The sequence below is a fragment of the Mandrillus leucophaeus genome, unplaced genomic scaffold (genome assembly GCF_000951045.1).
Source record: "Mandrillus leucophaeus isolate KB7577 unplaced genomic scaffold, Mleu.le_1.0 Scaffold88, whole genome shotgun sequence".
NCBI classification, from domain to species: Eukaryota; Metazoa; Chordata; class Mammalia; order Primates; family Cercopithecidae; genus Mandrillus; species Mandrillus leucophaeus.
In genome coordinates this window covers 4,171,409-4,199,116 of record NW_012109585.1, presented here as the reverse complement: position 1 = coordinate 4,199,116, position 27,708 = coordinate 4,171,409, and the positions used below count along the sequence as shown (strand labels likewise).

The window sequence follows — 27,708 nt, the reverse complement described above, 5'->3', positions numbered from 1 at the left end:
ACTTAGCTGGTCAAAGCTTCAGGCCCTGTGGCTGTACCCAGGGCAGAATGTCTGGGAGAGCCAGGAGGAGGCTGCTGAGGGTGAAGTGGTGGTCTCAGGACCCTTCCCCAGACTTGTCATGCCTGGAATGCTGGCGGGAAGCTTATTGGAAAGCTAGTGGAACCATCTTACAGAAGAGGACACAGCAGCCCCAAGGAGGGGGAGCACTGGGAGGGCAGTAGTCTGATGTTTATTTGGCCACTGTCCAATGTTGGACGAAAGAGTCACTGCCAACGTGCTTGTGAGAGTAGGGCACGGCCTGCCCGGGAGACCCCAATGTCCAGTGGAAAACCCACTAAGTAGGAGGCAGGGCAGCACAGGCCTCCGAGCTGCTAGGGTTGACTCTTTGCCCTGCTGTCTGTGGGTTCCCTCTCCTTATGGTCTCTATGACCAACTGCAAACCACTCTTTTCCCTAAAAATAAACATGCTTATGGGATTGGGGGAAGCTTTGTAGCTATCAAAGGAAATAATAGGGTGTTTTAGAAAATTACATTGTGTTTTAAATAACCAGCATGAAAGTCATTAAGTTTGAAGTTTCATTCAAATCAGATGGCTCTGTGGCTGGCCCGGTGGCCAGGCAGGCAGAGGTGGGTGGGCCCTCTGAGATGCTGAGAGGCAGCCTGTGGAGAGCCTTGCGGCGGTGGCAGCAGTGAGGTCTCTGCTGGCTGGGTACAGCCAGGGTCCAGGCTGGCTGGCCACTGAGTGCGTGCCTGGCCGCAGCAGCCACCCCAGAGCTCGCTGGCAGCCTTTGAAGCAGTGGGCAGCCCCATGGGTGGGGGTGTGGGGACAGATGAACCTGGAAGAGCCAAGGCCACAGGGTTGATGGCCATGTTGCGGGGGGTGGTGTCAGGGATGGAGTTGGGATCAGAAAGGGCTGGAGAGGATCTGTGGGGCCCAGGCCACATCTGTTCATTTCACCACTGGATTCTCAGCGCCCACCCTAGGGCCTGGCACACAGTAGGTGCTCAGTAAGCAGTTGTTGAAAGAATAACAACAACTACAGTAGTTCATGTGTCAAGCACTTCCCAAGCACCAGACCTGTGCCAGGGGCTTTTACTCATGATGGTATCAAGATGGTACAGGTCGACAGGGCGTGGTGCCTCACGCCTGTAATCCCAGCACTTTGGGAGGCCGAGGCGGGCGGATCACAAGGTCAGGAGTTTGAGACCAGCTTGACCAACATGATGAAACCCCCCCTCTACTAAAAATACAAAAATTAGCCCGGCATGGTGGCGCACGCCTGTAATCCCACTACTCAGGAGGCTGAGGCAGGAGAATCGCGTGAACCCAGGAGGCAGAGGTTGCAGTGAGCCGCGATTGTGCCACTGCACTCCAGTCTGGGCAACAGAGCTAGACTCTGTCTCTAAAAACACACAAAAAAAGATTATACAAGCGAAGAAAGCAGGTACTACTGTGGCCTCCCTTTTGCAGATGAGGAAACTGGGGCTCAGAGAGGATAAGGAATGCGCTAATACCTGGCAGAGTCAGGATTTGAACTTTGGTTTGTTTTACCCTGAAACCCATGCTCCTCCCTGCTCTGTCCCACTTGCTGTAGAATGTGTGGAGATGGGGGCACTGTGGGCCAAGAAGCTGGGTGGTACCCCCAGCACACTGCCAGATTCATAAGCTGGACCCAGCTGGACTCCTCTGGCCCCAGAGAAAGGCCATTGCTCTCACTGCCTCCCCAGGGGTACCTCATAGCTCTGGGCCTGGGTCAGGGATGACCCCTTTTCTCCCCAGACGCCTGGCAAGTTCAGGGCTCCCAGGGCCAAAAGGGCTGTCTTTCTTACTTGAAAGGCAGATGCCCAGGGCTTCCAGAAGAAATGTTACGTGGAAAAGTATCCGCAAATGACATTAGGATTGATTCTGATTTGGTGCGTGATGGAAGGACAGTTAAGGCCTGTCTATAGGTGGATCACTTTCTCTTTCTAATGTTGGTCCTGATGCAGCTCAGGGCCTGCTGTTGGACTCCTGGGCCAGGCACCCTCCTCTGTATGGTCCCGGGCTGGGCTAGGGGGTTTCCTAGGCTGAGTCGTGCAAAATGCTGGATTGAGGCAGCTGAGGGAGTCCCAGCGTATGGGTGCGCCCGCCCACCTTATTCCCCCATGGGAAAGCTGCTTAGGAACCAGAGCTGCTGCCAGCCCCACTGGGGCACTTTGAGGGCAGTTTCTTCTTCTCTCGCTGCCCCACCGCCTCCCACCCTCTCACTCTGGTCATTGTGGGCCAGCCAGGAGCTCAGTGATCTGGCCTGACAGAAATCAGGCAGTGGTCCAGAGGAAATCAAGGGCTGGCGGCCCCAACCTGGCACAGTGCTGGCGTTCCTGAAAAGCCTTTTTCTTGGGACATGCTTGCTTTTGATTTTTCTCCTTTTGTTTCACTTTGTTCTTAAGTAAAAAAGGAATATTAAGAAAAAAAGCACAAATATTAATCTAATCCTCACAGCAACCCCATGAGACCTGGATGTTTTACAGATGGGGACCCCCAGGCATGGAGAGACTTGCGCCTAGTGGGTACTGGAGGAGGGATTTGAACCCAGACATCTGACTCGGCATTCGCTGTCCCTCCCATTACACTCCGTTGCATCTTTGGCCGCGCACATGTGTGTTGCAGCCACAGCTAGGTGCCTGGCTCACCCGTCGCATCCCTTCCCACTCCTCAACCCCAGGAGTTTGGTATTTTGTCCTCTGCCCTGGTTGCGTAATGCTACACCCAGGTGTGTTTCTGAGAGCTGTCTGGGGCAGTTTTGTGTGACCCTCCCCTACTCGCTTCATGAAGGGCTCTCCTGAGGCTCCCATGCAGCTGGCATAGCCCAGCCTCCTCCCTCTGCTCACACTGGGTGTGAGGGCTCGGGCAGCAGCACACAAGGGCCTGGCACCTCCAGGAGCTCCTTTCCATGCCTTGTTTCCCTTTGGATAAATGGCTAGACAGTCCAGACAGAGCCCCAGGGGCCTTGACTGGCCGTAGCTGGGGGAGTGAGCGCTTCATGACCATGGCCTCAGGGCAGGACTGTCCTCCTAGGGCTGGTGCAGGCTGCAGGACAGAACACATGACTTGGAGACCCCTGTTTTGTCTTTGCTCCTCAGAGGCTGCTAGATTAAATTGGGGCAAGAATGCAGGGCCGAGGCTGGGGAGGCGATCTCCAAGGCTCTGTCCCTCCGCCCTTGAGCCCCTGCCTTTTTGGGCCTTGCCTGGACTCTGTCACTCCCGGGCTTGGAGCTAGACAAGCCGCCGTGAGAGCACCCCAGCCTCCGGGGGCTGTCCCACCCCTCCTCACACGTGGGGCCAGGGAGCACCAGCCAGACCCTGTGGGAGGGATGACCTCTTGCTTTTCTTTTGGTCATTTATGACTGAGAATCAAAATCACTTCCTTCAAGGACAGAGTGCCCTCACCTAGGGCCGGGGGGAGGTCAGAGCCACACTACTAGCCAATTGATTTCAAGGAAGATGCTTGGCAGGCTGCTGCCAGCAGAAGTGCTGCCTGTTGAGGCCTGTCACTGAATGGTAAAGATCTGTGGCCAGAAACCCCAATGGGCCAGATTCCAATCCAGATCCATCACTGCTTGCTGTGAGACCTTGGGCAAGATTCTTAGCTTCTCTGTGCTTCACTTTCCTCGTCTGCAAAGGCCGTATGCACAGCACAACGTGGTTGGGAAGACGTGGGATTCCGGCAGGGGTGGAGCTCTGCAGACTGCGAGACACTCAGTTGGCTGTTACTAGTGGGGGCTGCCATCTCTAAATCTGCACCTCTGGTATTTTCCTGCCTTTTCTGGAAAACAGCCTGAGAACTCCTCAAACACCTGCATCCCCAGATCCCTGTTTTCCATTCCCTACTGCCAAAGACAGCGTAGCTATGAGGTTGTGCTCGGTCCACAGTCCACACTGGGCTTCTGGACGGCTGGGCACTGATGAGGAGCTGCATGAGTAACTGCCTGGGCTGGGGGTTGCCCAGCCTCAGGGCTGCTGTGCAGTCTCCAGGCTGTGTTGGTAGCATCAACTAGCAGCTCAGTTGCAGCAGCTCCCGGAAGCTTATATTTTCCTCTAAAAACATCCTGTCCTGAGGGGCGTTCACCTCAAAGTGGAGGAAGGAAAACGCAAGTAAACGAATGCATAGAAACCACTGGAGGCCATGGGCCAGGCCACTCGGCTAAGTGGGGCTCAGTGAGTTCCGAGGGTGCCTTGGGCCGGGCTGGGCTAGAGCAGGCCTGTGGTTTGCCAAGGCTGCATGCAGGGACTCCAGTCCCCACCTCCGCTGTGGCAGGCCCCTTTATCTGATGTCAAGGTCAGGCGGTGGGTGAACTGGCCACACGCACTTAGCAGAGCTCTGTGCAACTGTGGCAACAGCCTTGTGCCAGCAGGTGAGACTGAAGCCTCTTGGTCCAGGAGGGTGTGGCCTTGCCATCTCCCACCCCTTCCAGCTCAGCTGGCCACACAGCCACACTCCGTGCTTTTTTCTGTGCTTTGTGGTGGGCGTCTGGCACAGGGCATCCAGCACGCTGTGGGCAGGGAGCTTGCGGGCCGTCCTTTGGAGAGCACTGTGTCCTGGGCAGTGGTGCCTGGAGCGGGGGCTAGGGATAAAAGGGCATGAGCAGGGGTGCCTCCAGCCTGGCTGGCATTCTCGGCCCTACTGGAGTATTATCTGCAGAGATGGGGTCTGTGAAAGCCTACAAATCGAGGCCTGGTCCATATGCAGGCAAGCCTCGTCCCGTCCCCCGGGCAGTTGATTCTTATAGTCTGAGGCCTTGAGGGGCATCCTGCTCAGCAACTGGGCAGACAGACTCCTTGGCACTAAAGCGCCACTGGTGCTGGACAGTGGGGCTCCAGCTCTAGACACAGACTCCTGGGGAGCTGTAGGGCTGACTGGTGGGCCCTAACAGTGCAAAGAAGGAAAGTGAGAACTGGAGGGGCTGTGCCAGGGGAGCTGGGCCAAGGGCTGAGACCAGCCTGCACTGTGCTTCCCAAGCCACTGCCCTGGCATGGCATGGCCCGGGTGTCTGTCCAAAAGAAGGGGTGCTTTTTCTAATTAGCACAAATGCCCTATGTAAATTAATGGCAGCCCTGATATTGACTGGTCATTCTGACTCCCAAAGTATTGCAGGCAGGAGAGGACAGGGGTAGGAGGAGGCCAAAGGGTCTTAGGTACCAGGTAGGATGTCCTGAGTCCAAGTAGTGGCTCTAGCTCCTCCCAGCTTCCTAACCTGTATGCTGCAGTGACCCTGTGCCCAGCCCCAGCCAGGGTGCCTTATTTAGTGCAGCCACATTCTCCCTAAACACTGGCTCACACACACCTCCCACCCTACCTGCACTGGACTCAACTTCAAGGGCCCAGTTCTAATACATTCCATATAAATAACTTAGGGCACAATCCCAGACCACAGGAAGGACAGGACAGATGAACAGTCAACTATAGCATAGTGGATCGGTGCTACAGAAGGAGCTGGGGATGAGGGAATGGCAAGGGACCCCTCCTCAGATAAGGAGGGTAGGATAGACTTCTAGGAGGAAGTCTCATTTATATGAGTCCTGAAAGATGGATAGGAGTTTGCCAAGCCAAGTAGTAGAAGAGTGCTCCAAACAGAGGGAATCATGGCCCTCAGAGCCAGTGTCCCCACATGGCTATAGCACAGAGTGAGAAGGGGAGAATGAGGCTGGCACCACTGAAGACCTGGAGAGCCCATAAAGGGCCCTGGCACTGACCTGGTAGAGGAAGGGCTGTGGGGCCACGGCTGACTTTCTCACCTCACTGAGCCCTGCTTCCCACATGTGTGAAATGGGAAGAATACATCATGCCTGCCTCAAGTGGGTTGTCACACATGGCATTTATGTTAGTCAGTGTCACCTCTGTGTGCTTGGCAAACAGAAGAGTAACCATAGCAATAGCCCACCTTTCTGTCTGGTCAGCCTTTGCCCTGGAGGCAACATAAGGCTCAAGGTGGGGATCTGCCCTTCCTTCCATTGGCTTTTCCCCAAGGCCTCTCCCAGCTCCGGACCAGGCTTCAGGAGCAGCCTTCCGCTTGAGGGACCTGAGGGAAGAAGTCACAGCCCACAGCCCTGTGGCTGAGGACAGGGGCATGCACAGGTTCTGGAGGCACCGGGATTCTAGAGGTCTTCATGCAACAAGCCTGCTGAGTGCAGAGCCCAGACAGACAAAGAGATGCTAACAAGCAGACCCTGCCTTCCAGGACCCCCAGGCTAACCTCTGCTGGCTAGGCTGGTGGCACCCCAAGCCAGGTCACAGGCCTTTCCACAAGGTGACCCTTAGACTGAAGTCAGGATGAGAGTGGGCCAGCCTGGCCCAGAGCAGGAGGAAGTATGGAACATTGCAGGAGGAAGGCACCTGGGCCAGAGGAGCAGGCCGGCATGGCTGTGCCGTGGTGAGCAGGGGCCATGGCTGGGGCCTTGGGGCCATGCTCAACTACTGCCACCAGACAGGCTGCCAGTGTAGGCAGAACCCCCATCCCAGGGGTCCTAAAACTTGTTGGAGCATTTTTTGGGTGAGGGAAGCACTGGTTCCGGTCACCCTGACCAGCTAGGCTGGGAATGGGAGAGACTGAGTTTAGAACTGGGACAGTGTCCTGGGCACAATAATCATAGGCCCTTTGCACTGTCATGGGTGTCCTTTGCAGTGCCGTGGGTGTCGTCCCAGCTCTGCCACTTACTAGCTGTGTGACCTCATGCCTCAGCTTCCCCATCTGTCAGGTGGGCATATTAGTTGTACCTCAATATCAAAGGTCTGTGTTAGGAGTATCTGAGTTCAACTCTGCACGGTGCTCAGAACTCTGCCTCACACATGGGAAATGCTCCGCTCACATTAGCACATGCTTTTCTCTAGACCTGAAGCATTTTTTTGCCTGGCACATAATAGGAGCTCATAAATACACCCTGACCGAATGGTACCAATAGTGACCAGCTGAGCATCCTGATCTCTTGGGGGGCTGTTTCTGCTGGCACAGTCCCCTGCCACTGGGAGGCGTTCTTGGGAGGGCCTTAACAGGCCTCACCTATCCCCTACCCCCACAGGCTTGAGGCCAGAGGAAACAGCAACTTTCTTCGCTGGGAAAGTGTTGTGGGGCTCAAGCATTTGGGGGTTTTCAGAGTCAACCGTCAGAGGCGAGGGAGTTTCTCTGCTGGCGGTGGCAAGGGCTGTCAGCGTGCGCACAGCCTGCGAGCAGACCGCTGCGGTCTGCAGGGAAAATGCCGACTGTGTTTATTTTTCACCTGAGCCTGCAGGAAGTTGGGGGGGTTGGGGGGTGGTGGTGAAGGGGGATGCCAAGCCAGGCCCAAGCTCGACTTCAGAACAGAGGAGAACTACCTCAGGAGTCTCCCGTTTCCACTTCCTCCTGCCTGGCCCTGCCTGGCAAACAAGAGGGCATGCTGGAGCACCTGAATGCGGAGTTCCTAGCCATGGGCTAAGGAAATAGTTCAGAAGGGTGAGGAGCCCCTGTGGGACAGTGGACCGGAGTGGCCTGAGGAAGTCTTTGAGCAGTAAGAGCAATGCAGTGGCAGGAAGGACCACCTTTGCTGGGAGTGAGCCCTGTCACCAGGCATCCAGCAGAAGGCTGGACAGGCACTGGTGGGACAGAGATGATTCTCGGGGTAGCCCTGGGGTGTCTGGGATGGTGGGGGAGACAGAGGGGCAAAGGCAAAAAGCAGGAGTCTGGGGTTTGCTGATCAAGCAGTATGGACTGCTGGTGAGGCATCAACACATTTAAACATCCCAGCATGCTTTGAGCACTTACTGTGCACCCAGCTCTATGTTTGGTACTCTGCCCTCAGAGGGTGAGGGCAAGATGAAGGTGTGCCATTGAGATGCTCAGGGCCTGGTGGGGACAATCACCCTAGGCCTGCCTCCTTCCACTGAGGGCTGGGCACAGTCATCATCAGGGGGAGCAGGGGAGGGGGCCTCCAGTCACCGGGTTTCCCATATACACGCCAGGCCCCAGGTGACCCCACCCTGTTGTCTAGGCAGCCTGGCCCTGAGACAGCCTTGTGCTGGGGCCCTGGAGTGGGACGTTCCACTGGGTGAGGGGGGATGTGGGTGCCAGGCCATGTGCTGGACGGCTTCCCCTGGCTCCTACCACCAGGCACAAAGAGGGCTGGAGATTGAGACTAAGAGGCAGCCTGCATGAATGTGGGAGGGACTGGCCAGGCCCTTGATGCCCTGCCCTGGAGCCCTGGCCACCCCAGGACCTCCAGCTGCCAGTGAGTTCTCTGCCCCACCCCTGCCCATCCAGCACTTCTCCTGTGGTCTGACAGCAGACTTCTGTTTAGTGCGTTTTTTCCCAGTTCCCAAGGAAGGCTGGTAGACAGAATGAGACCACAGCCTGCCAGGCAACACCCCGTAACACTGCCCATCACATGCATATGTACTAGGCCAGTAGCTGTAGACTGGTCTGGATTCTCTTGGAGGTTTCCTAGGCCCAGCCTGAGCTGTGCTGCAACCTGGGGCTCAGGTGGCAAAGCTGGACCTGAGCCAGGCCCAGCATGGCCAAGGAGGGTCAGCTCTGGCCTGCCCGCTCCTGGCAGGAGGGCTCTCCATGGCTTGCTGGCCAAAACTCCTGTGGGTAGTTTCTCGGTAAACCACCCACTCGCAGGGGAAGGGGAGTTTACTGAGAAACTTGCCATGGAGCCATGCTCTCACTACCTTGGATCAGAGCCCCAACTCTGGGCAGAGCAGAGACTCTGGGACTGTCTTCCAAGAGCTGGCACCATGGACCCCTGGCTCAGCTCCTTAGGCTTCCATGCCTATTCTGCTAGCCAGGCGTTTGGTCCATCCCAAGGGTCAAAGAGCCAGAGCCAAGGCTGGATGGCAAGGCCTCCTCTGAAGCAGGAGCTTAGACTTGAAAGCCCCCCATACTCCAGGCATGTGTGCCCTAAGGTGGTGAATGGTGGAATGCTTTCTGGCAGGATCCAATGTTCCTGAAGGAGTAGGCCCTGAGGCTCAGTCTCCGTGCCCTCAGCTGTCACGAGGCCTGGTCAGGGCTGATGCTGTCTGGCTGGCTGGTGCTATTCTAGGAACCTGTTAGGATAAAAACACTCTAGGGGTTTCCAGGAAACTTCCTACTTTAACAGGCCCTTGGCTCCTTCTCCCTGGAACTTTAGGACAGAGCAGAACTTTTGCATCTGTGACCAATGAGGTGAGTAGGACTGGTATTCTCATCTCCATTTTACAAGGAGAGAAAATGCAGCTCCAGAGAAGGGATGAGACTGGCCCAGGACCCTCTAGTAAAAGGTCAGTGAAAAGGTCAACAAGCCTAGAGCTGGGCTTCCCAACCTACCTCACATCATGGCACACTTTCAAAATTATCACTGGAGTAAATGAAGAAGGATGCTGGAGGCTAAAGCACCCATGGGAAGTCCCAGGCATTGTGAACAAGGAAGAGAGTAGAAGGTGCTGGGGTTACAGAGGCAGCAGGGGCCAGATCATGTAGAGCTTTATTTATTTGAGACAGCATCTCGCTCTGTCACCCAGGCTGGAGTGTAGTGGCACAATCACGGCTCACTGCAGCCTCGATCTCCAGGGCTCAAACGATCCTCCTGCTTCAGCCTTCTGAGTAGCTGGGGCTACAGGCATGTACCACCATGCCCAGGTTAGTTATTTTTATTTTATTTTCAGTAGAGACAGGGTCTTGCTATGTTGCTCAGGCTGGTCTTGAACTCCTGACCTAAAGCAATCCTCCTGCGTCAGCCTCCCAAAGTGCTGGAATTACAGGCATGAAGCCACGGTGCCCAGCCCACAGAGAACTTTGTAGGCTCCAGGTCAGGAGATACTGTGGGAAGCCACTGGAAGCTTCAGGCAGAATTGACACGATCTCATTCCTGTTGCTGCTGGATTGAGGACTGGCGGAGGGACAGGAGAGAAGCAGGGGTCTAGGGAGGGGGCTGCCGCAGTCATCCAGGTGCAAAGTGATGGTGGCTTAGACTGGGTGGGGGACAAGGAAGAAGGAAGAAGTGCTGGGATTCTAGATACATTTAGAAGGTAGAGCATTAGGATTTGCTGACAAATTGGATATGGAGTATCAGAGAAGAAGTCAAGGATGACTCCAAGGTCTTTAGTCTGAGCAGCTGAAAGGATGGAGTTGCCATTAACTGAGGAAGACAGGGAGGAGCGTTTGGGGCAGGAAGTCAGAGGTTCTGATCTGGATATGTTGAGTTTAGGGGGCATTTCAGACCACCAAGTAGAGTTGAGTAAGCATTTGGAAAGTAGAGTTCCCAGAAGTGGGGCTGGAGAAGAAATGTGGAGTCATCACATGAAGATGTTTAAAGCTGTAAACCCAGATGAGAGGAAGATGGGAGCCAGAAACAAGGTCAGGAAGGAGTGGTCCATGAAGCTGGAGGAGTATCAGGCAGTGTGGCATTCTGCAAGCCAAGTGAAGAAACTCTTTCAAGGAAGTGGGAGAAACCATTGTGTCTGATGCTGCAGAGAGGTCGTGTAAAATGAAGACTAAGAACTGACCATTGAGTTCAGGATTGTGGAAGTCACTGGGACTTTGACAAGAGTCATCTGGTGGAGGGATGGGGCAGGAGACTGGCTGGGTTGAAGGCAGAATGAGGGCTGAGAACTAGGGGCAGTGAATGGGGACAGGTCTGCTGAGGTTTCTGTAAAAGGGAGGAGGTGGTAGCTGAGGGAGGATTTAGAGATGGGAGAAATGGCAGCCTGTTTGTACCCTGATGGGAAAGATAGGGTTTACAAAATGCATGACACAGTCCCTGGCATGTGGCAGGTACCAGATGCCTGAAGGAGTTCACATGTGTTCACACACCCTGCAGCTGCCCCAGCCTCTCCTCTTCCTTGCTAGCCATCTATAGGGACATCCGCCCCTGTCTGCCTGAGGAAAGGAGGAAGCCTGGGAAGCCCTGTTATGTAAGGCTCCTCCTGGTGGGCAGATGGATGAGCAGGGCCCTGACAGGTGGCAGTGTCAGCACCTTCCCTAAGACCTGAAGGGAAGGGTGAAGCCTGTAGCCCGGAGGCAGGAATGTGAGGAAAGATGCCAGCAACAGGGCTGTTGCTGGCAGATGTGGGAGCCTGTGCCCAGCTGGGAGCTTCATTCCTTGGCTACAGTGGGGCTCATACCCAGCCTTCCATCTAGGCTTGCCCTGGGCTTCTAATAACCAAGTGCCAAGGGACTGTGCCAGGCCCCCTCACCATGAGCCACCCTTCTCCAGGCCTGGTAATAAAGGGGCCATAAACCCTATTCACTACTAGGAGAGATGCCTGAAGCTCTTAAGGAGTCTGGCTAAATTCACCCAGTCAGGAATTGCACCCACAGAGTGGGGAGGAAACCAGGCCACAGCCCCTTATTACTGACTTGCCCCAAAGACGTCTCGTTTCCTCTGTGCCAGGGGTCAGTGATCACTCATCCATGCTCCCAGCCAACAGCAGCCCTGCAGATGGGCTTTTCAAAGTGGGAAGTTGAGCCTTGGTTGCAGAAGATGTCTCCAGGGCCCTGACCCGTGCAGATGTACACTGAGAATACTGTAGAGCTGGGCCTTGGCCCTGGCAGCGACTCCCTGCAGCCAGGTCTCCCTGGGGAGCCCCTCCTTCCAGTCTGCTGACTGAGTCATCTCTTGATAGAGCAATGCAACTAGTGTTAAGAGTCTTGGCCAGGCGCAGTGGCTCACGCCTGTAATCCCAGCACTTTGGGAGACCGAGGCGGGTGGATCACTTGAGGTCAGGAGTTTGAGACCAGCCTGGCCAATGTGGCGAAACCCCATCTCTACTAAAAATACAAAAATTAGCTGGGCATGGTGGTGGGTGCCTGTAATCCCAGCTATTCGGGAGGCTGAGGCAGGAGAATCGCTTAAACCCCCAGGAGGCGGAGGTTGCAGTGAGCTGAGATCGTGCCACTGTACTCCAGCCTGGGCCACAGAGCGAGACTCTGTCTCAAAAAAAAAAAAAAGAAGAGAAAAGAAAAGAGTCCTGCGGTGCTGAGGAAGCAGGAAGTATGGGGGCTGGGCAAGGTTGGCCCTGGAGGAAGCCAGGCCCCATCTCCCCTGAGTTAGGGGATTGAAGAGGGCCCTTCCCTGTGTCAGAAAATCCTGTTAGGCCTGAGCTAAGACAAATGGTCAGACTCAGAATCCCCAGATTGGGGGCTAGAGGAGGAGGAAAAGAAAGCTCCAGGCTGTGCTGGGGTAGGCCTGGGTCCTCAGGCCATGCCCTGCTTTAGAGGGCTGGAGGCTGTAAGCAACCCCCAGACAAGCCAAACCTGAGATGAGGAGGCCAATAAGGGTTTTCTGGACAGAGGAGATGCACCTCCAGGAACTAAGTGCCCAGAAAGACCAAGAGGCTTTCTAGGGGGTGGGACTGCTTGGGCAAAGTCTTAGGGGCTAGTGGGCAGGGGCACTGGACATGGTGACTTGAGTGGTATCCCCTTCCCTGAGGCTTGTGGTTTTGGCCACCACTACTTTTCTTTGACAGCTGGGCTTTCTGCACACCCTCACCCCAGTGCCTTCCCTCCCTCAGGACTCTCCACACTCACCCACTCTCCTTCTCATTTTTCAGCACAAGGCCAATCAGCCCCCCCATGGTGTCCCCCAACTCTCTCTCTACGACCATTTCAACAGCCCACACCCCACCCCTGCACCTGCGGACATCAGCCAGAAGCAAGGTACAAGCCTGGGATGGGGAGGGGCCCAGTGAAACCAGAGCCTAAGGGCCAAGACCCTGGCTTCTGAGATCAGGTAGCTGGGTCCATTTTATAACTGGAGAACCTGGGGCTGTGCAAACTAAGGGCCCAAAGAAAATTCCAGAAAGGTGGACTGGGGGTATGAGGGCACCAGAAGACTGGAAAAGGGGGTGCTAGGTCAAACTGTGAAGGCTTCAGGTTGAGCTACAAGCCTAAATCTCATGGGTGACCTCGCTGCCAGTATTGCAGCATTGCTGAGAACTGTAAAACTGTAGCCTTTCCTCCCCTCAGTGAGAAAATGGAAAGTGGTGGTTGTGACGGCTGATTCACCTCAGCCTCAGGCAAAGTCATTCTGAAATCCCTCATTGTCAGCTGTGGGAAACCTGCTGACTCAACCCTGGGGGGCAGGTGGAGCCTTGGCTCCCCAGGCTGGGTTCCCCTAGACCAGGGGCCTGCCTCCTGCCCAGAAAGCCAGGCTGGAGTCCCCCAAGCAGAGATGCCCCAATGCCTCCATGCCTGAGTGACTTCAGCTCTGCCTACTGGCCCCCTAACGTCTTAGGCAAGTCACCCCAGCCCTCTGCCCTGGGTTCCCTTGTCTGTCAAAGGGGCACTGTTATCACACTGGGATCCTCCTGAATAAACCAGTTTATGTCCGGTCCTCTAGCAAAGCTGGTGGGATCTTAAGGCCCCTATAGGAGGCTCTAGGTTGCAGTAACTGCTGATGTGGCCTGCCGAGTCAGGCTAGCCCACTCACTCAGCCTCTCTCCTCTGCAGTTCACAGGCCTCTGCAGACCCCTGACCTCTCTGGCTTCTACTCCCTGACCTCAGGCAGCATGGGGCAGCTCCCCCACACTGTGAGCTGGTGAGTGGGGGTCCAATGGGAAAGGGGCACCGTGTGCTGGTCAGACCAAGACCTGCCTGCCCTTCCATTTCCTCCTCCATCCCTCTTGGCTGGCCACCCTGCTGCCAGCTCTGTTTAGATGCCAGAGGCTGGCCAGCAACTCTGTCCTAACCTGGCTCCGAGCTAGGGGTCTTCATGTACCCCTGGCCTGCATTCCCCAGGTAGCCTGACATACTCCCTTTGGGGAGGCAGGAGAACTGCTCCTTGGTCCCAGCCCTGTGTCCCTCAGTGTCCAAGAGGTCCCCTTGGATGGGAGAACTCTGGGCTGCTAAGGGACCTCCAGGGCCATATGCATATGTGAAGAAGAAAGGTGGGCCCGAGCAGGGCGGGGACAGCATGAGTGGCCACCAGAGAGGCTTCTGCTTCTCAGCTCACTGTCCTCAGTGCCTACTGCTTCTGGTCCTTTCCTTGGCTGGGCTGGTTGAGGGGCAGTGTCCCTCCCTGTGGTGCCTGCTTGAGCCCAAGCCTCTGACCAGCCTGCTTGGAGAGTCTTAAGGCTGGGCCAGGAAAAGAAAGCCCGGCCTCCTCAGCCAGTAGGCCTGACTATGGGCCAAAGGGCCTATCCTCAGCTGGAGCTGGGCCTTGGCAGGCTACTTGGCCCTTTACTCATCAACGATAGTGTGAGCTGTGCAGGTCTATAGCCTATTTCAGAGAGCTGGACTGCGGCAGTCACCCAACAGCAGGAAAACTTGACTTCCCAGGGAGATCATGCAGGCCAGAGGCCCAACCTGCGGCCCACTTGCCCTTTACCCATGGTCAGCACCCTCCTCTGTTCCAGATTCTCCTTGGACAATCCATTCTGAATACAAATCAAGACTACTCCCATGAATACCCCTAGGATCAAGGTGTAGCAAGATGCTCAAGAGCCCAGCCTTACTGGACTAGACCAGAGTTCCGTGGATGCAAATCTTTAGGCCAGCCTTTCCAAAACATCCCCTAGGCCAGCAGTGCTAAAGTCTAAGAGACTTGAGTAGATTTTACCTACCAAGGCTGTAAGGAGGCGACTTTAGGCAGCCCTGTGCTCTCGCTTCCACCCGGTAGCACTTGGCTGTGAGGAAAGAAGTGGGGGTATTTTCGCCATCTTTCCACTGAGCCCTACTGTGTGCCAGGCAGGGTTCTGGGCACCGGGGTAGTCGGCACTGCTGAAGCTGACTGATCCTTAGGTCCCTGCCCTCTCAGAACTCAGTCTACCTAGTGGGCAACCCAGGCAAAAAACCAGACAATTATAGGGCACTCTTGGTAGTGCTCTGGTTAGGGACTGTAGGAGCCCAGAGGGGTACCTCATCCAGCTTGGAATCTCAGGGATTTCAGGAGAAAGGGTCACTTAGCCATGGAAGACCTGAAGGATGACCAGGAGTTGAAGCAGGCAAAGTGGTGCAAAACAATCCAGTGTTAACAGTGGCTGCAATGGCCCCAGGACAGGTATCAGCCCTATACCGTCAAAGAAACAGAAGCAGGCTGGAGGGGCCCAGGGGCCTGCTAAGCTGGGCCCCAGAAGAAGGATACCGTTTCCATTCCTCAAGCACCCATACAAGTTCACAGAGGGAAACAGGTGCAGCACAAGCTGCCCTCTGGTGGCAGATGCTTGAAATTCCAGCAGAGGCCCATCTGTCTCACAGGATGGGTCAAGGCCTGCCTAGCAAGGTAGGGAAGTCCTTCCCTGTGTCTGGCCAGCAGCCAGACTGCTAACAGCTGTCTCTCCCAACCACAGGCCCAGCCCTCCTCTCTACCCCTTGTCCCCTTCCTGCGGATATAGACAGCACTTCCCTGCCCCCACTGCAGCCCCTGGCGCCCCCTACCCCAGGTGAGTCCCCTACACTGCAGCCAGGCTCCTGCTTCCTGTTGCCCAGGCTTCAGTGCCCACACAAGGCCATGCCCGGGCCAATGCTTGCCCTGTGTTAGTCGTTTGTCCATCTGTCCGTCTGTCATTTTGCAGCCCCCTGCTGTCCTGTGCCTGAGAATGAAGCTAGTGCAAGTGCCAAGAGGCCTCAGCCCGGGCCACACCATGCAGCAGAGCCCCAGAGGCTAGGACAGTACATGCATACGTGGCTCACCCCTTGTGCAGATGTGTGTGCACTCACCTCTGTTCATCCCTACTTAGGACTCTCCTGGGAATCCCCTGAGCTCTGCCCCAAGCTGAGACAGCACCTTTTACATAAGTCCCCAACCTCTGACCCTTAGGGGCTGCTGGCTCAGGGATAACACCTGTGCAAGCAGTAAGGGGCAGAATAGTCTCCACAGAACAGCAAGAAAGTGAAGTGGGAGGTGTGTGTACATGGATCCCTTCACTTAGGTTGCTCCCTCAGTGACAGACTCAGTGCCAGATATGCAATGGCAGGGGATTCCACAGACATTTCTAGCCTACTGGAGCTCACAGCCCAGTATAGCAAGTGTAGACATGGCACCAGCAGCTTAATGGGCCAGCTGAGTGATGGGGAAGCAGGCCTGATGGGTCAGGGAGAGCTTCATGGAAAGAGTAATACATCTTTTGCAAGAGGAAGACAAGGGAACAGCCATTATTGGGGCTGACCGGGAGTGGAGAGGGACAGGAAGCAGAGGGGAAGAGAAGGGGCTAGAAACAGCAGCAGGATGCTCATGCAGGGCTGTGCAGGCCCTTGGGAGCAGCCTGGGTTCTATTGTGTGGATGCTGGGGGAATTTCAGCAGGAGCAGGTCAGGAACATTCAGGTGTTTTTAATGGTCACTCTGGCTATTGGGTGGAGAGAGGCCTGGAAGGGTCAAGCAGGAGAGGGATGAGGCCTCACAGGGCAGCCACAGGCTCCTGAGGCTGGGTTGGTGGGGGAAGGACATGAGAAGGGGACAGATTCAAAAGCTACTTGGGACCTATGTAGTAACCACCTGAATGGCAATCTATGTAGATTTTTACAGTGTGAGTGTGCTGGGAGCAGGTATTTGTATTTATCTCTGTGTACTTATGTCTAGGCCAGTAGGGGTAGAGTATCTGTTCACCTGTGTCCTCCAGTCATGTACTATGCAGGGGCCTCCGTGTGTGTCCAAAGGTCTGGCCCATAATTCTTGGCTCAGTGTTAACTTTCTTCCTGCCTCCAGGTTCACCCACCCGTCCTTGATGCTAGGTTCTAGTGTACCTGGTCACCCAGCAGCCATCCCCCACCCGGCCATTGTGCCCCCCTCAGGGAAGCAGGAGCTTCAGTCCTTCGACCGCAACCTGTGAGTGAAAAGACAATGATGGCAGGGGGTGTCGTCAGTCAGGATACACATGCCTCCCCATCAGGCCTGAGGACTGCCGCCAGCTCACTGGCCAAGCTGTTTGTGCCTCTGGCTACATGTTTTTGATCCTCAGAAGTAGGAGGGGGTGGGTGGGATGGGGAACAAGGATTTTTCTGAGCCAACAGAGGGGGGGCTCGGAAGTCCTTAACACATGCTTTTCCCACTTGGCTGTAGTATCCCTATAAGGAACAGTTACTTAGCTGTCTGCTCACCCATTTGGGGGCAGCTAGAAAAGATTCCACTTAGAAAACTCTGGTATCATACACTTATGCACACACTAGGCCCGCACTAGAGGAGGAGGCTGCCATTAGGTGGGCACTCAGGGGGCTCCTCAGCAATCTGGATTTGTGCTCCTCAGGAAAACACAAGCAGAGTCCAAGGCAGAGAAGGAGGCCAAGAAGCCAACCATCAAGAAGCCCCTCAATGCCTTCATGCTGTACATGAAGGAGATGAGAGCCAAGGTCATCGCAGAGTGCACACTTAAGGAGAGTGCTGCCATCAACCAGATCCTGGGCCGCAGGGTAAGACCATGGGCAGGTGGGCTGGCAGGGATGCTCCCTGACCCTCTTCAGCCTGGTGCAGCCTGCTGACTCCCTGATGCACCCCACCTGTCCCCCTTCCCTATTGCAGTGGCATGCGCTGTCGCGAGAAGAGCAGGCCAAGTACTATGAGCTGGCCCGCAAGGAGAGGCAGCTGCACATGCAGCTATACCCAGGCTGGTCAGCGCGGGACAACTATGTGAGTGGCCAGTGACACACAGCAGGGGTGGGCAGGGGACCCTTCCAGATACCATGCCCCAGGCCACAATCTCAGCAAGGAACGCAGAACTACTGTCCTGAAGGCACTGATGAGGAAGGGCATGGAGGGTCTAAGGCCTCCCATGGCTGCCTCAGAAGAGGACAAGCCCACATCCTATTCTCCACTCCAGAATATGCTCACACATGGGCTGTTACCCAACATTTGATTGGGCCACATGGGCAGAAGGGGAGAAAAGGGTCTGGAAGTCACCTCACCTCCCTCCATTCAAATTGGAGACCAGAATGGGGTACGGGAAGAGCTTCTAAATGCACTCCATAGCAGCCTAGCAAGAACAGCAATCGAGAAACACCAGCATCCCCAAGGTAGGAGGGGCCTGTATGCCCAGAATCCCAGAGGTACCAATGCTAGGCAGCAGGCTGTGGGTATCCCAGTGTCTGCCTCCCAGATCTGAGCATCCCTCCTTTTGTTCCCTGCAGGGGAAGAAGAAGAGGCGGTCGAGGGAAAAGCACCAAGAATCCACCACAGGTGAGACCTTCCCTCAGCAGTAGTGGAGGCTCTTCTCCATGTCCCCATTTTAAGAGCAGCCCTCCTCTGACCCAAAGGGAGGAGCATGGTACCCAGCCAGGAGCCTTCAGGGCCTGGGGCCTATGAAAATAAGACCTGCATCTCACAAGTCAAATTCCCATGCAAGAAACAGCTATATTATACTAAGTCCCAGGGAAACTCAGCAGAACTGGCTTCTGCTGGGTAGAATTGGGTAGACGGTGTATTCCTCTGCCTTGCACCCATGACCTTTGCTAGCTCCACTCACCAGAGAAACTAGCAAGGAACTGACTATGGTTTGATGCTTAGCCCAAACAATGTCCTGGCTAGTTCTGCTGAGATTGGGAGAGGCTGAGCTAGGCCCCATGACTAGGCGCAGTAATCACACAGCCTACTGGCTGGAGCCTGGCAATTTATCACCCCTACTTCAACATTTTTCATGGCAGTGCAAAGTGCTCTATGTAGAGAAGCCCACACTCTGCTGCAGGCCTCCTTCCTGTGGGTGAATTCCTGCCCCTCTGGTAACTTAGACTCTACATCCCAGACCTTCTCAGATGTGCTGTCCCCATATAGGGAAGCTGGAGGCTAGGACTGGGATAGAGCAGGGCAGAGTTCTTAGCCCTTTTTCCAAGGTAAAGAATGGGCCCTTCCTTCCACCTGCAAGTGAACAGGCATAAGGTATAGCCTTCAGCCTTATCTCTTGAAGGAATGTAGGTCAAGAATGAAGAAAAACTGGATAAAATGGGTAGGGGGTTGGGGAGGAGGTGGGTGGCCCTAGGGCAGAAGAGGCTGGATCTCCATGGTCTTCCTTGGGCTCCTCTGCAGCCTCCATGCTGCAAGGGCCCCATAAGCCACAGAGATAAGCCAGACTGACAGGACTCCCTCCCTCCCATTCTTCCCACTGCCTCTACTGCGTAGCTGGGTGCCCACTTTTCCTGATATCTTGGCTCTGGGCTCTTGGGCTCCCACTGGGGCTGGCTGTGCCATGGAGAGGCCCACTCTGCCTATGGGGGCTGTAGGGTGTCTATAACTGGCTAACACTGATGTCACTCTTCTTTCTGGGCCCTGCTCTGCCCCGCTGCCTGCTCGCCCTCTGCCCTGCTCTGCCCCTCTGGCATGGCTGTGAGCAGACCCTGGCTCGCCTAAGAAATGCCGTGCTCGCTTTGGCCTCAACCAGCAGACGGATTGGTGTGGTCCGTGCAGGTGGGTTTGTCCCCACCATCGTTCTCCCTTTGCTTTAAGCTGCTTCCCTGACTCTGCACAATTTCCACTGGGCCTGCAGCCCACTCCTTTGGCCCCTCAGCCCACTAGCATACTCAGCAGACTGGGAAGCCCAGGCCTCCTGAGAATAGTAGTAAATACTGAACACAGTGTGTGGAGAAGGCGGCTTGGGTCTAAGTGCAGGAGGAGTGGAAAGAAAGAATGTTCCAGAAAGGAAGGACAGACTCAAGAAGGTAGCTCTGATGCCAGCGGGCCTAGCAGGTCCTCAGCAAACAGACAGCTCAAACACCACTAAGGGGGCCTGGAGCCCATTCTCCCAGGCCTCAAAGTCATGGCCCATCGGCTCCCTCACTTCCTCTTCAAGATGGGATCCCTGCCTGTACCATCCTGAGCCCTTAATCTGAAAAAACAAGGTGACGACACAGAACCATCTGGTTGCCAGGCAACCATGTGACTTGCTATCTTGTACCTACTGAGACCAAAGGGCTGAAGAGGCTGGGGGAGAGAAGCCAGGGTACCCTGGGCTGTCTGAGGGAAAGGGCCCACGTGTTTCACCATACAACAGAGAAATACTTGTGGTTGTGACAAAGTTTACCCAACAAGTGGTTAAAGTTTCCTCAGTTTCAGGCCAGGCCTGGCAGGGCTAATACGGAGGGTACTCCAGGCAGTAAGGCCAGTGGCTCTAAGGAACACTTATCCAGCCCCTCAGTGTATCCACCACACTCCCTGTCTAAGGGTAAGGAGGAGTGGAGTTTGGAGTGTGTCTGTGTACCCACATATATATGCACAGTGGGAAACAACCCTGTCTTCAGAGGAAGTTCTGTTCCATTCATTCCATCAGAGACAAACTGGCCCAGAGAACTCAAGGATGGTAATGGACAAGAAGAGTCACTGTCCATGTCTTCTTCTCTAGCCCAACCTGAGGACTGGGATGGCTGGGCAAGGAAGCCATAGGCATTGCGGCCCCTTGCCTTGGTGCAGATCTGAGTCCCACAAACACACCTGGAGAAGCTCAAAGGCTGGGACTGGGAGATGACTCCCTTGGAAGACAGGTGACAGCCCACAGGCCTAGTGACAGAAGGCCCCTGTGCCACCTTGTGGCTGTTCTGGGAACTGCACCTGTCCTAGGTCTGGGCCAGGCCAAGCAGAGTGGTAGTCTGAGGACACTGACTTACCACCCAAGTCACGGGAAGAGAGGACAAGAAATCAGCCAGGCCTGTGCAAAGGCAGCACTTTTTGGTTGTGGTGTATGACTATGAATTCACCCTCTGTTTACAGATAACTCTCTTCACTATTCCTAGGAGGAAAAAGAAATGCATTCGGTACTTACCCGGAGAAGGCCGCTGCCCCTGCCCCGTTCCTTCCGATGACAGTGCTCTAGGCTGCCCTGGGTCCCCAGCTCCCCAGGACTCACCCTCTTACCATCTGCTGCCCCGCTTCCCCACAGAACTGCTTGCTAGCCCTGCGGAGCCGGCACCTACATCCCCAGGTCTCTCCACTGCTCTCAGCCTCCCAACCCCAGGGCCCCCACAGGCCCCCCGCAGCACCCTGCAGAGTACACAGGTACAGCAACAGGAATCTCAGAGACAGGCAGCCTAGCAGGCACAGGACACCTGGCCTCCTCCAGGAGCCTACCCGCTGAGAGAAAGCAACAGAGACCCAGATTGCATGAAAACCAGCCAGGGGTCCTGTTAACTCCGTCTCAGGGTTCAGACCCTGAAGATTCCAGAGGCTGCAAAATTTCCACCTGAACCTGAGGCCATCGATTCAAACTGCTCCAAGTGGTGGGAATCAGATCTGTGTTGTTGTGTCATCTAATTAAGGGAATCCCTTGTACCTGTGGCTGCCTGCATCTATTCTTTGTACCATCTGTCTTGCCAGCCAGAAGCCTCTGCCTCTCTAGCTTTTCTGCTCTAGGTTAGAGATGGGCTGAACTGAGCCTAGCTACCTTCTCTATCCATCTCCCCCATCCCCCACTGCCACACCCTCCCCATTCATGGACCAAGAATGACCTGGTTTGTCAAACAGCCACAAAGCTCAAGATGACAACTCTTTTAAGAAAATGGAGAAGCTCTGTTTATAAAACAAAACCAGCTGCTACTCATAAGTTGGACCAGAGGAAGCCTCTTACCATGTTCTCAGGAGCTTGCGAGAAGCAGGGAGGGGAATGGAATAGGTTGTTTAGGCCTATCAACCTAAGCAACAGAAATAACCTGACACTACCTTATCAGGCAAGTTGGGGAGCGGGGGTGTATCTAGCTCTATTTCAAATTATTTGGAAGTGTTTCCTGAGAAACTCACCGGCGTAAGAAGCTCTGATACCAAGGCCCCAGGCTTGTCACTAGCAGCGCAGTCAACAGTTCAAAGAAGTCATGGCCCAAATCCAGTGTTCACCTCTCCCCACTCACAGAGCCTTTTTCATAGTTCCATTTCCAGTTTATCTATGGCAGTCCAGCCAGCTCCTGGGCAGCTGTGAGATGGCAAACCCAAAACCTCACGACAGCCAGAGCCTGTTTTCCAGCATTCAGTCCCGACCAGCTCCAGTTTCCCCATGGGGCTGCGGGACAGAGGACCATTACAACTAGATCAAGGAGCCCAGAAAACCTCCAGTAGTCCAAACAGGTTTTCACCATAGCCTACTTTAACCCATTTTTGAGCCAAGCTTCAACCCTGAGCCTTGAAAAACAAGTCTTTTTTTAATTTAATTTTTGTTTTTTGCTTCCTTCTCATCGTACGTAGCCTGAATCCAAAGAAAAAGGGCTGCCTGGCGGTGGCTCACGCCTGTAATCCCAGCACTTTGGCAGGCCGAGACAGGTGGATCACCTGAGGTCAGTGGTTTGAGACTAGCCTGGCCAACATGGTGAAACCCTGTACCTACTAAAAATACAAAAATTAGCCGGATGTGGTGGTGTGCATGTGTAATCCCAGCTACTCAAGAGGCTGAGGTGGGAGAATTGCTTCCATCCGGGAGGTGGAGGTTACAGTGAGCCAAGATGGCGCTACTGCACTCCAGCCTGGGTAACAGGGAGAGTGTGTCTCAAAAAACAAAAAAAAAGAGGGCTGTCCATGTACTCACACACCCCTCAAAAAAAGCCTTTAGTTCCTACTTTAGCCACTGGTTTCTCAGAATCCAAAGATCACATATTCTAGTGTAACACTGCAAGAAGTCTTGAGAAAAAGATTATTGTAGTGTTCAAAATATTTTTGCATTGTTAATACATCATCATAGAAAAACTTTTTTAAACATGAGAATAAAGATACTTTTTACTGGATTTGTTTTTCAAAGCCTGACCCTGAGGAATAAGTTGTTTCAGTAACAGAGCACGATATTATTTCCTTTTCTTCTCCACAGTTAGGAAACTTGGAGTTTGTTCCCTATGGTGCATATGTTCCCAAACCTCCAGCCTGCAGAAACCAGGGATTACACTTGTCATCTCCCCTAAAGGGGTGTGGGCCCTGCCTGCCTCACCCCTGAGAGCTAGGCCTATACTCCTAAGCTTTGCTCTCTTAGCCCCCAATCCCCCCAGTGATGCAGACCCCACAATGATGCAGGCCAGCCTGCTCCCCAGTGCTCATATAAAATAGATGAGTTGGTAACTGCTGTCCATAAAGGCTGAAAAGAGAATCCAACCTGAAATGACCCAGCTAGGCTCCATTTGATCACACATGACCACTAGGCTCCATTTTCCTCTGAGGGCAGAGAGAAAAGAAAACATTCCACAAGTGCATATCCTATTTCAAGGAAAACAAGAGCAAACAGGAGTCTTTTATAACCTATTAGCACCACAAAATCCTAAAGAAGGATTTTTTAATAGCACCCTCTAAGACACAAAGTATTTTTCATATTTTCACACAAGCCTTTCAGTTTGATAAATCTATAACCCACTTTTTAAAAAGTCATACACACTGTTGGTGGACACGAGAGCCACCATATCCACTTTATTTTTACATTATTTGTATACATTTAGGGGGTACAAGTGCAGCTGTGTTACATGGATATATTGTGTAGCGGTGAGGTCTGGGCTTTTAGTGTGCCCTCCCCACCCAGAGAGTGTACTGTGCACGTAAGTAGTGTACGTTGTACTCAACAGGATTTCATACCTCATCCCCTTTTCATCTCCCACCTTTTGAAGTCGCCAGTGTCTATTCCATTCCGTATCCATATACCATGTGTACCTCACTGTGTAGCTCCCTACAACTCACTTTTTACATGACAGTTTCCACCAAGCACACTACTGTCTTCCAGAGACCCATCATGAATGTAAAAGGTGTCATGAAGGCACCTCAATGAGTCAGTCAACAAGTAGATGATGAATGTCAGGCAAGAGGTATTTCACATGGGACAGCCAGTGGGCCACCATCATGCATTGTCATTGTCATTCCACTGAGTTCTATTTTTTGGATTTTGTATTTAAAGATACTTATAAAGAAAATCATCTTTCAGAGCAGTGTCTATTTAAAGTAGGCCACTGGAAGTTGTAACCGCAGACTTGCTGCTTTTGCTTCTTTCTGAGAGAGTGCTAGAGGACACTAGCCATTCTCTGGACATCTGTCCCATTTTAAATAATTCTGTTCTGGCTACTGGCCTAGTTGTTTTTTTTTAAAAAAAAAAAAAACCTACATTCTAACCAGGGCTTATGCAAATGCAAGACCAGGTTGCTGCATCTGATTTGGTGTCTCACTTAGAGTACACAGGGTACATGAACAATGCAGTCTTTGTGTATTGGCGGGGAAGCCTTTGGCAACTCTGTTTAAATCAGATCAGCTTTTTTTTTTTCTTTTCAGTCTGACTTCATAAACTCAGATCCTCCCAAATCACCCTGGTGCATTCCTATGAGGCCAGAGGGTGATTTGAGATTGCAACCTCAAGTTCAACTTCTAATACCACACCAGGCCCCCTTCACTGCCAGCTGAGAACCAACCCTGTTTCCTGAGACACTGTAAGACAAGACACCTTAGCCTCCCTTCAACATTTCCAGACAACTAGCAGACCTGCAACTTGGGTGAAAGATGTTCGTCCCTCCTTTGGTACAGCTGCTCCCCATTTTGTGCTCAGTGGATATGGTGAGGGTTCAGCCCAGCAAGCAGACAAAAAGCTTATGTCTCCCAACCTGAAGGTGTCTACTTTAACAGAACCCCATGGCTGGACTCTCTTCTGACATGTAATTATCTTTTGAATGGCTCCTGTGGTCTCCCGTTCCTTCTGGCTGTGGACCCCCAACAGCTGGCTCAGAAGCACTGCTCCCTAGCTTTGTTCAGTGTACAGTAAGCCTGGCCAGGAAGGCCACAAGTAAAGGGAAGCGCAATAGTTCTTTATATCCCGTTCCAGAGAGGAAGAAAGGGAATCAGTTTCTGCATCTGCTTCTCAGAAAACAGCACAAAAGGGGCAAGGGTAACAAGGCCATGTTAAACAACTACTTAGGACTGTATGTCAAAGTAGAAGAATTTAAGACCCAAATCTAGTTAATTGTATAAAAAGGCTAAGTTGGCTTTTCTTCGATGTTAGAAAGGCTGCTTTAAGTGTGACTCTCAGATCTCTTCAGAGCTTTTTTTAAGCTCTTCAGGGCTTTAAGAGTTCACCAAGGGTTTTTGAAACAGCTGCCCACCCAAGCAGACCCTGGTTGTGTCAACTCCCCCAATCCCAACTTACTGTGATAACCTTGTTCCAAATCTCTAATCACCTTGTGGGCATCTTTCAAATTCAGTCTCCTGAGCTCTTCTCTAATGGTTTGGAGCTACTAACAAACCATTACTGGCAGTGAGCATCTGAATATACTCAAACAGCAGGGAGTTTGAAAACAGGGAACACAGATGGTGGGGATGTTCTCATACAGTCCCCTAGAATAAAAGCCTAGCTCAGGCCAGGAAGGATTTTCAAGCTCTTAAAGATAGCATGGGATTAGGCATGTTAATTGGAAAGGGAAAACTTACGTCCTGGGGGTGGAACTATCCTATCACAAGCAGTCCTCACAAGGTAGGTCACTATTGGTAAGGGATGTTTTCACTTGTGAAGACAAGATAGCAGCTGTGAATTATGTGGGAGATAGCCCAGGCCGACACTTCTTTCATATTCACCAGGGGCTTTGGACCAAGTCTTCCTTTTTCATTCAAGTGTTCTCATTCTTTTATCTGAAGCCTTGTTCTTTCGGGCATGTGCAATGTCAGGAAGCAGGGTCGGGGGCTTGGGGAGGGAAGAGAAAAGCCAGGTTCCACTCACCAAAAAAGAAAAAAGCCACTCTGGAAACCCTGCTTAAGTACTTCAGGATACAGAGTACAGCTTCTCTATTTTCCCACCCCTTTCCGTAAGCTTCCTGGAACAGAAAAGTCTGCAAACCAATTGAAGAAGGCAAAGAATTAGAGGTTGTGAAATGGTATACTCAGGAAAGGACAAATACGAATTTTCACCAAATAGGTGGGAGGTATTCAAAGTGAGAGCACTTTAATGAAATAAGCTGATCCTCAGTGTGCAATAAGAGGCTGCTATACAGCAGGTTGAAAATTTAAAGTTAAGACATATCAGAAGGTCTGAATATACTTAAATACTTCCAGAAAATTTAAAGTTGAGAGATATCAGAGGTCACAAGAACTAGATGTGGAAGCAGACACTGTTGTGAGCAACTACATTCCTCCCATAGAATGCTGCTCAATACTGGCACACAGACCAGAGGTAGCCAGCAGTACACAAGACTGCAAGGCAACAAGTACATTATCAGTGAATTAGCCATCTATCACTTAAACCATGTTCCGCATTGGAAGTGCGTCAAGCAAGAGCACCTTTGACAATACTTTTCTGCCACCACCAATGATCATCTCCACTGACACATACTTCATCTTGATATGCACAGCCAGTTCTCTTACTCATTCTCTTTGACCATTGGAGGTAGTGATTTTTAACAACAGTAAACAAGAAAAAGTCATCAGGACTCTAACTGTAAAACCCCCAACATTCAAAAGACTAGTTTAGTTCAAGAGCAAAAAAAAAAAAAAAAAATTAGAATTTAGCTCACACACTCAAAATTGCCCTGCCTAATGTGGGTCTGATGAATAAATGCTGATAAAATACTACCGAGTGTCAGCAAAGTACTATCACTAATCCTGCCCTAATTTCTCTTTACAGTCTATATTCTCAGGGAAATGTACCAACACTCAACCTTCTGCTGTTAGTTCCTAACTGAGCACTGCTTTTTCCTCACTTTGGCATCTCTCCACCCCCAAACAAATCCAACTTGATTCTTAAAACCAAGTTAGTTTCACTTTACAGAACCTTTCCTAGCAACTTTCAGCTCTGTAGCCCCTCATTGGCTCATTAATCTTGTTCTGTCCAGAAACACTTTTTTTTTTTGAGACGGAGTCTCGCTCTATCGCCAGGCTGGAGTGAAGTCAGTGGCGCGATCTCGGCTCACTGCAACCTCCGCCTCCCAGGTTCAAGCGGTTCTCCTGCCTCAGCCTCCCGAGTAGCTCGAACTACAGGTGTGTGCCACCACGCCCAGCTAATTTTTGTATTTTTAGTAGAGATGGGGTTTCACCATGTTGGCCAGGCTGGTCTCAATCTCTTGACCTCGTGATCCGCCCACCTCAGCCTCTGAAAATGTTGGGATTACAAGCGTGAGCCACCGAGCCTGGCCCAGGAACATTTTTATTAGAGTTATCCACTCCCTCCCAGCAGTATTTATGCCTTGTCGCCTGAACTACACCAAAAGCTCCCAGCTCCCAAGAGGGAAACCATGTCTAATGCTTCCTATCAAGGAGAAGCCAGGAGCTACACTTTAAGGATTCAGCCATTTTGTAAGCTTTCCCTTTGCTTGCAGTCTTCTTATTCTTGACTTCTTCCTAGCTTAAAAAGTTATACACTGGTTTCAAATCCAGATAATTAAAGATTAACTTTTCAAATCCTCAAACAACTTTGTAGGGAGAACATTTACTTGGTTGAGTCTTTCCTACCAGAATGTACACTGAGCTTTAGAAAAGGAAAAATTGGTGGGTGCTGTGGCTCACATCTATAATCCCAGCACTTTGGGAGGCTGAGGCAGGAGGATCTCGAGCCCAGGAATTAGAAAACAGCCTGGGCAACATGGGGAGACCTCATCTCTATAAAAACAGTTTAAGCCGGGCGCGGTGGCTCACGCCTGTAATCCCAGCACTTTGGGAGGCCAAGGCGGGCGGATTACGAGGTCAGGAGATCGAGACCATCCATGGTAACACGGTGAAACTCCGTCTCTACTAAAAATATAAAAAATTAGCCGGGCGCGGTGGCGGGCGCCTGTAGTCCCAGCTGCTCCGGAGGCTGAGGCAGGAGAATGGCGTGAACCCAGGAGGCGGAGCTTGCAGTGAGCCGGGATCGCGCCACCGCACTCCAGCCTGGGCGACAGAGCAA

At 52.8% G+C, this 27,708-nt stretch overlaps 1 protein-coding gene across 8 annotated transcripts in view; it reads left to right on the top strand.

The window, feature by feature from the left end:
* TCF7 (transcription factor 7 (T-cell specific, HMG-box)) overlaps positions 1–22,605 on the top strand; it is a 32,485-nt gene extending 9,880 nt beyond the window's left edge. For 3 of the 8 annotated variants that reach the window (XM_011969221.1, XM_011969220.1, XM_011969224.1), the window contains 7 exons: positions 12,540–12,645; positions 13,438–13,525; positions 16,632–16,751; positions 17,170–17,332; positions 17,442–17,549; positions 18,047–18,095; positions 20,636–22,605. In XM_011969221.1, coding sequence (XP_011824611.1) covers positions 12,540–12,645; positions 13,438–13,525; positions 16,632–16,751; positions 17,170–17,332; positions 17,442–17,549; positions 18,047–18,095; positions 20,636–20,715 — 714 coding nt within the window. In that variant the 3' untranslated portion in view covers positions 20,716–22,605. Of the gene's footprint in view, positions 1–12,539; positions 12,646–13,437; positions 13,526–16,631; positions 16,752–17,169; positions 17,333–17,441; positions 17,550–18,046; positions 18,096–19,243 lie in introns of all 8 variants that reach the window. The other 5 variants (XM_011969222.1, XM_011969218.1, XM_011969219.1 and 2 more) reach the window with 5 other exon arrangements.
* Positions 22,606–27,708: the final 5,103 nt, after the last annotated feature.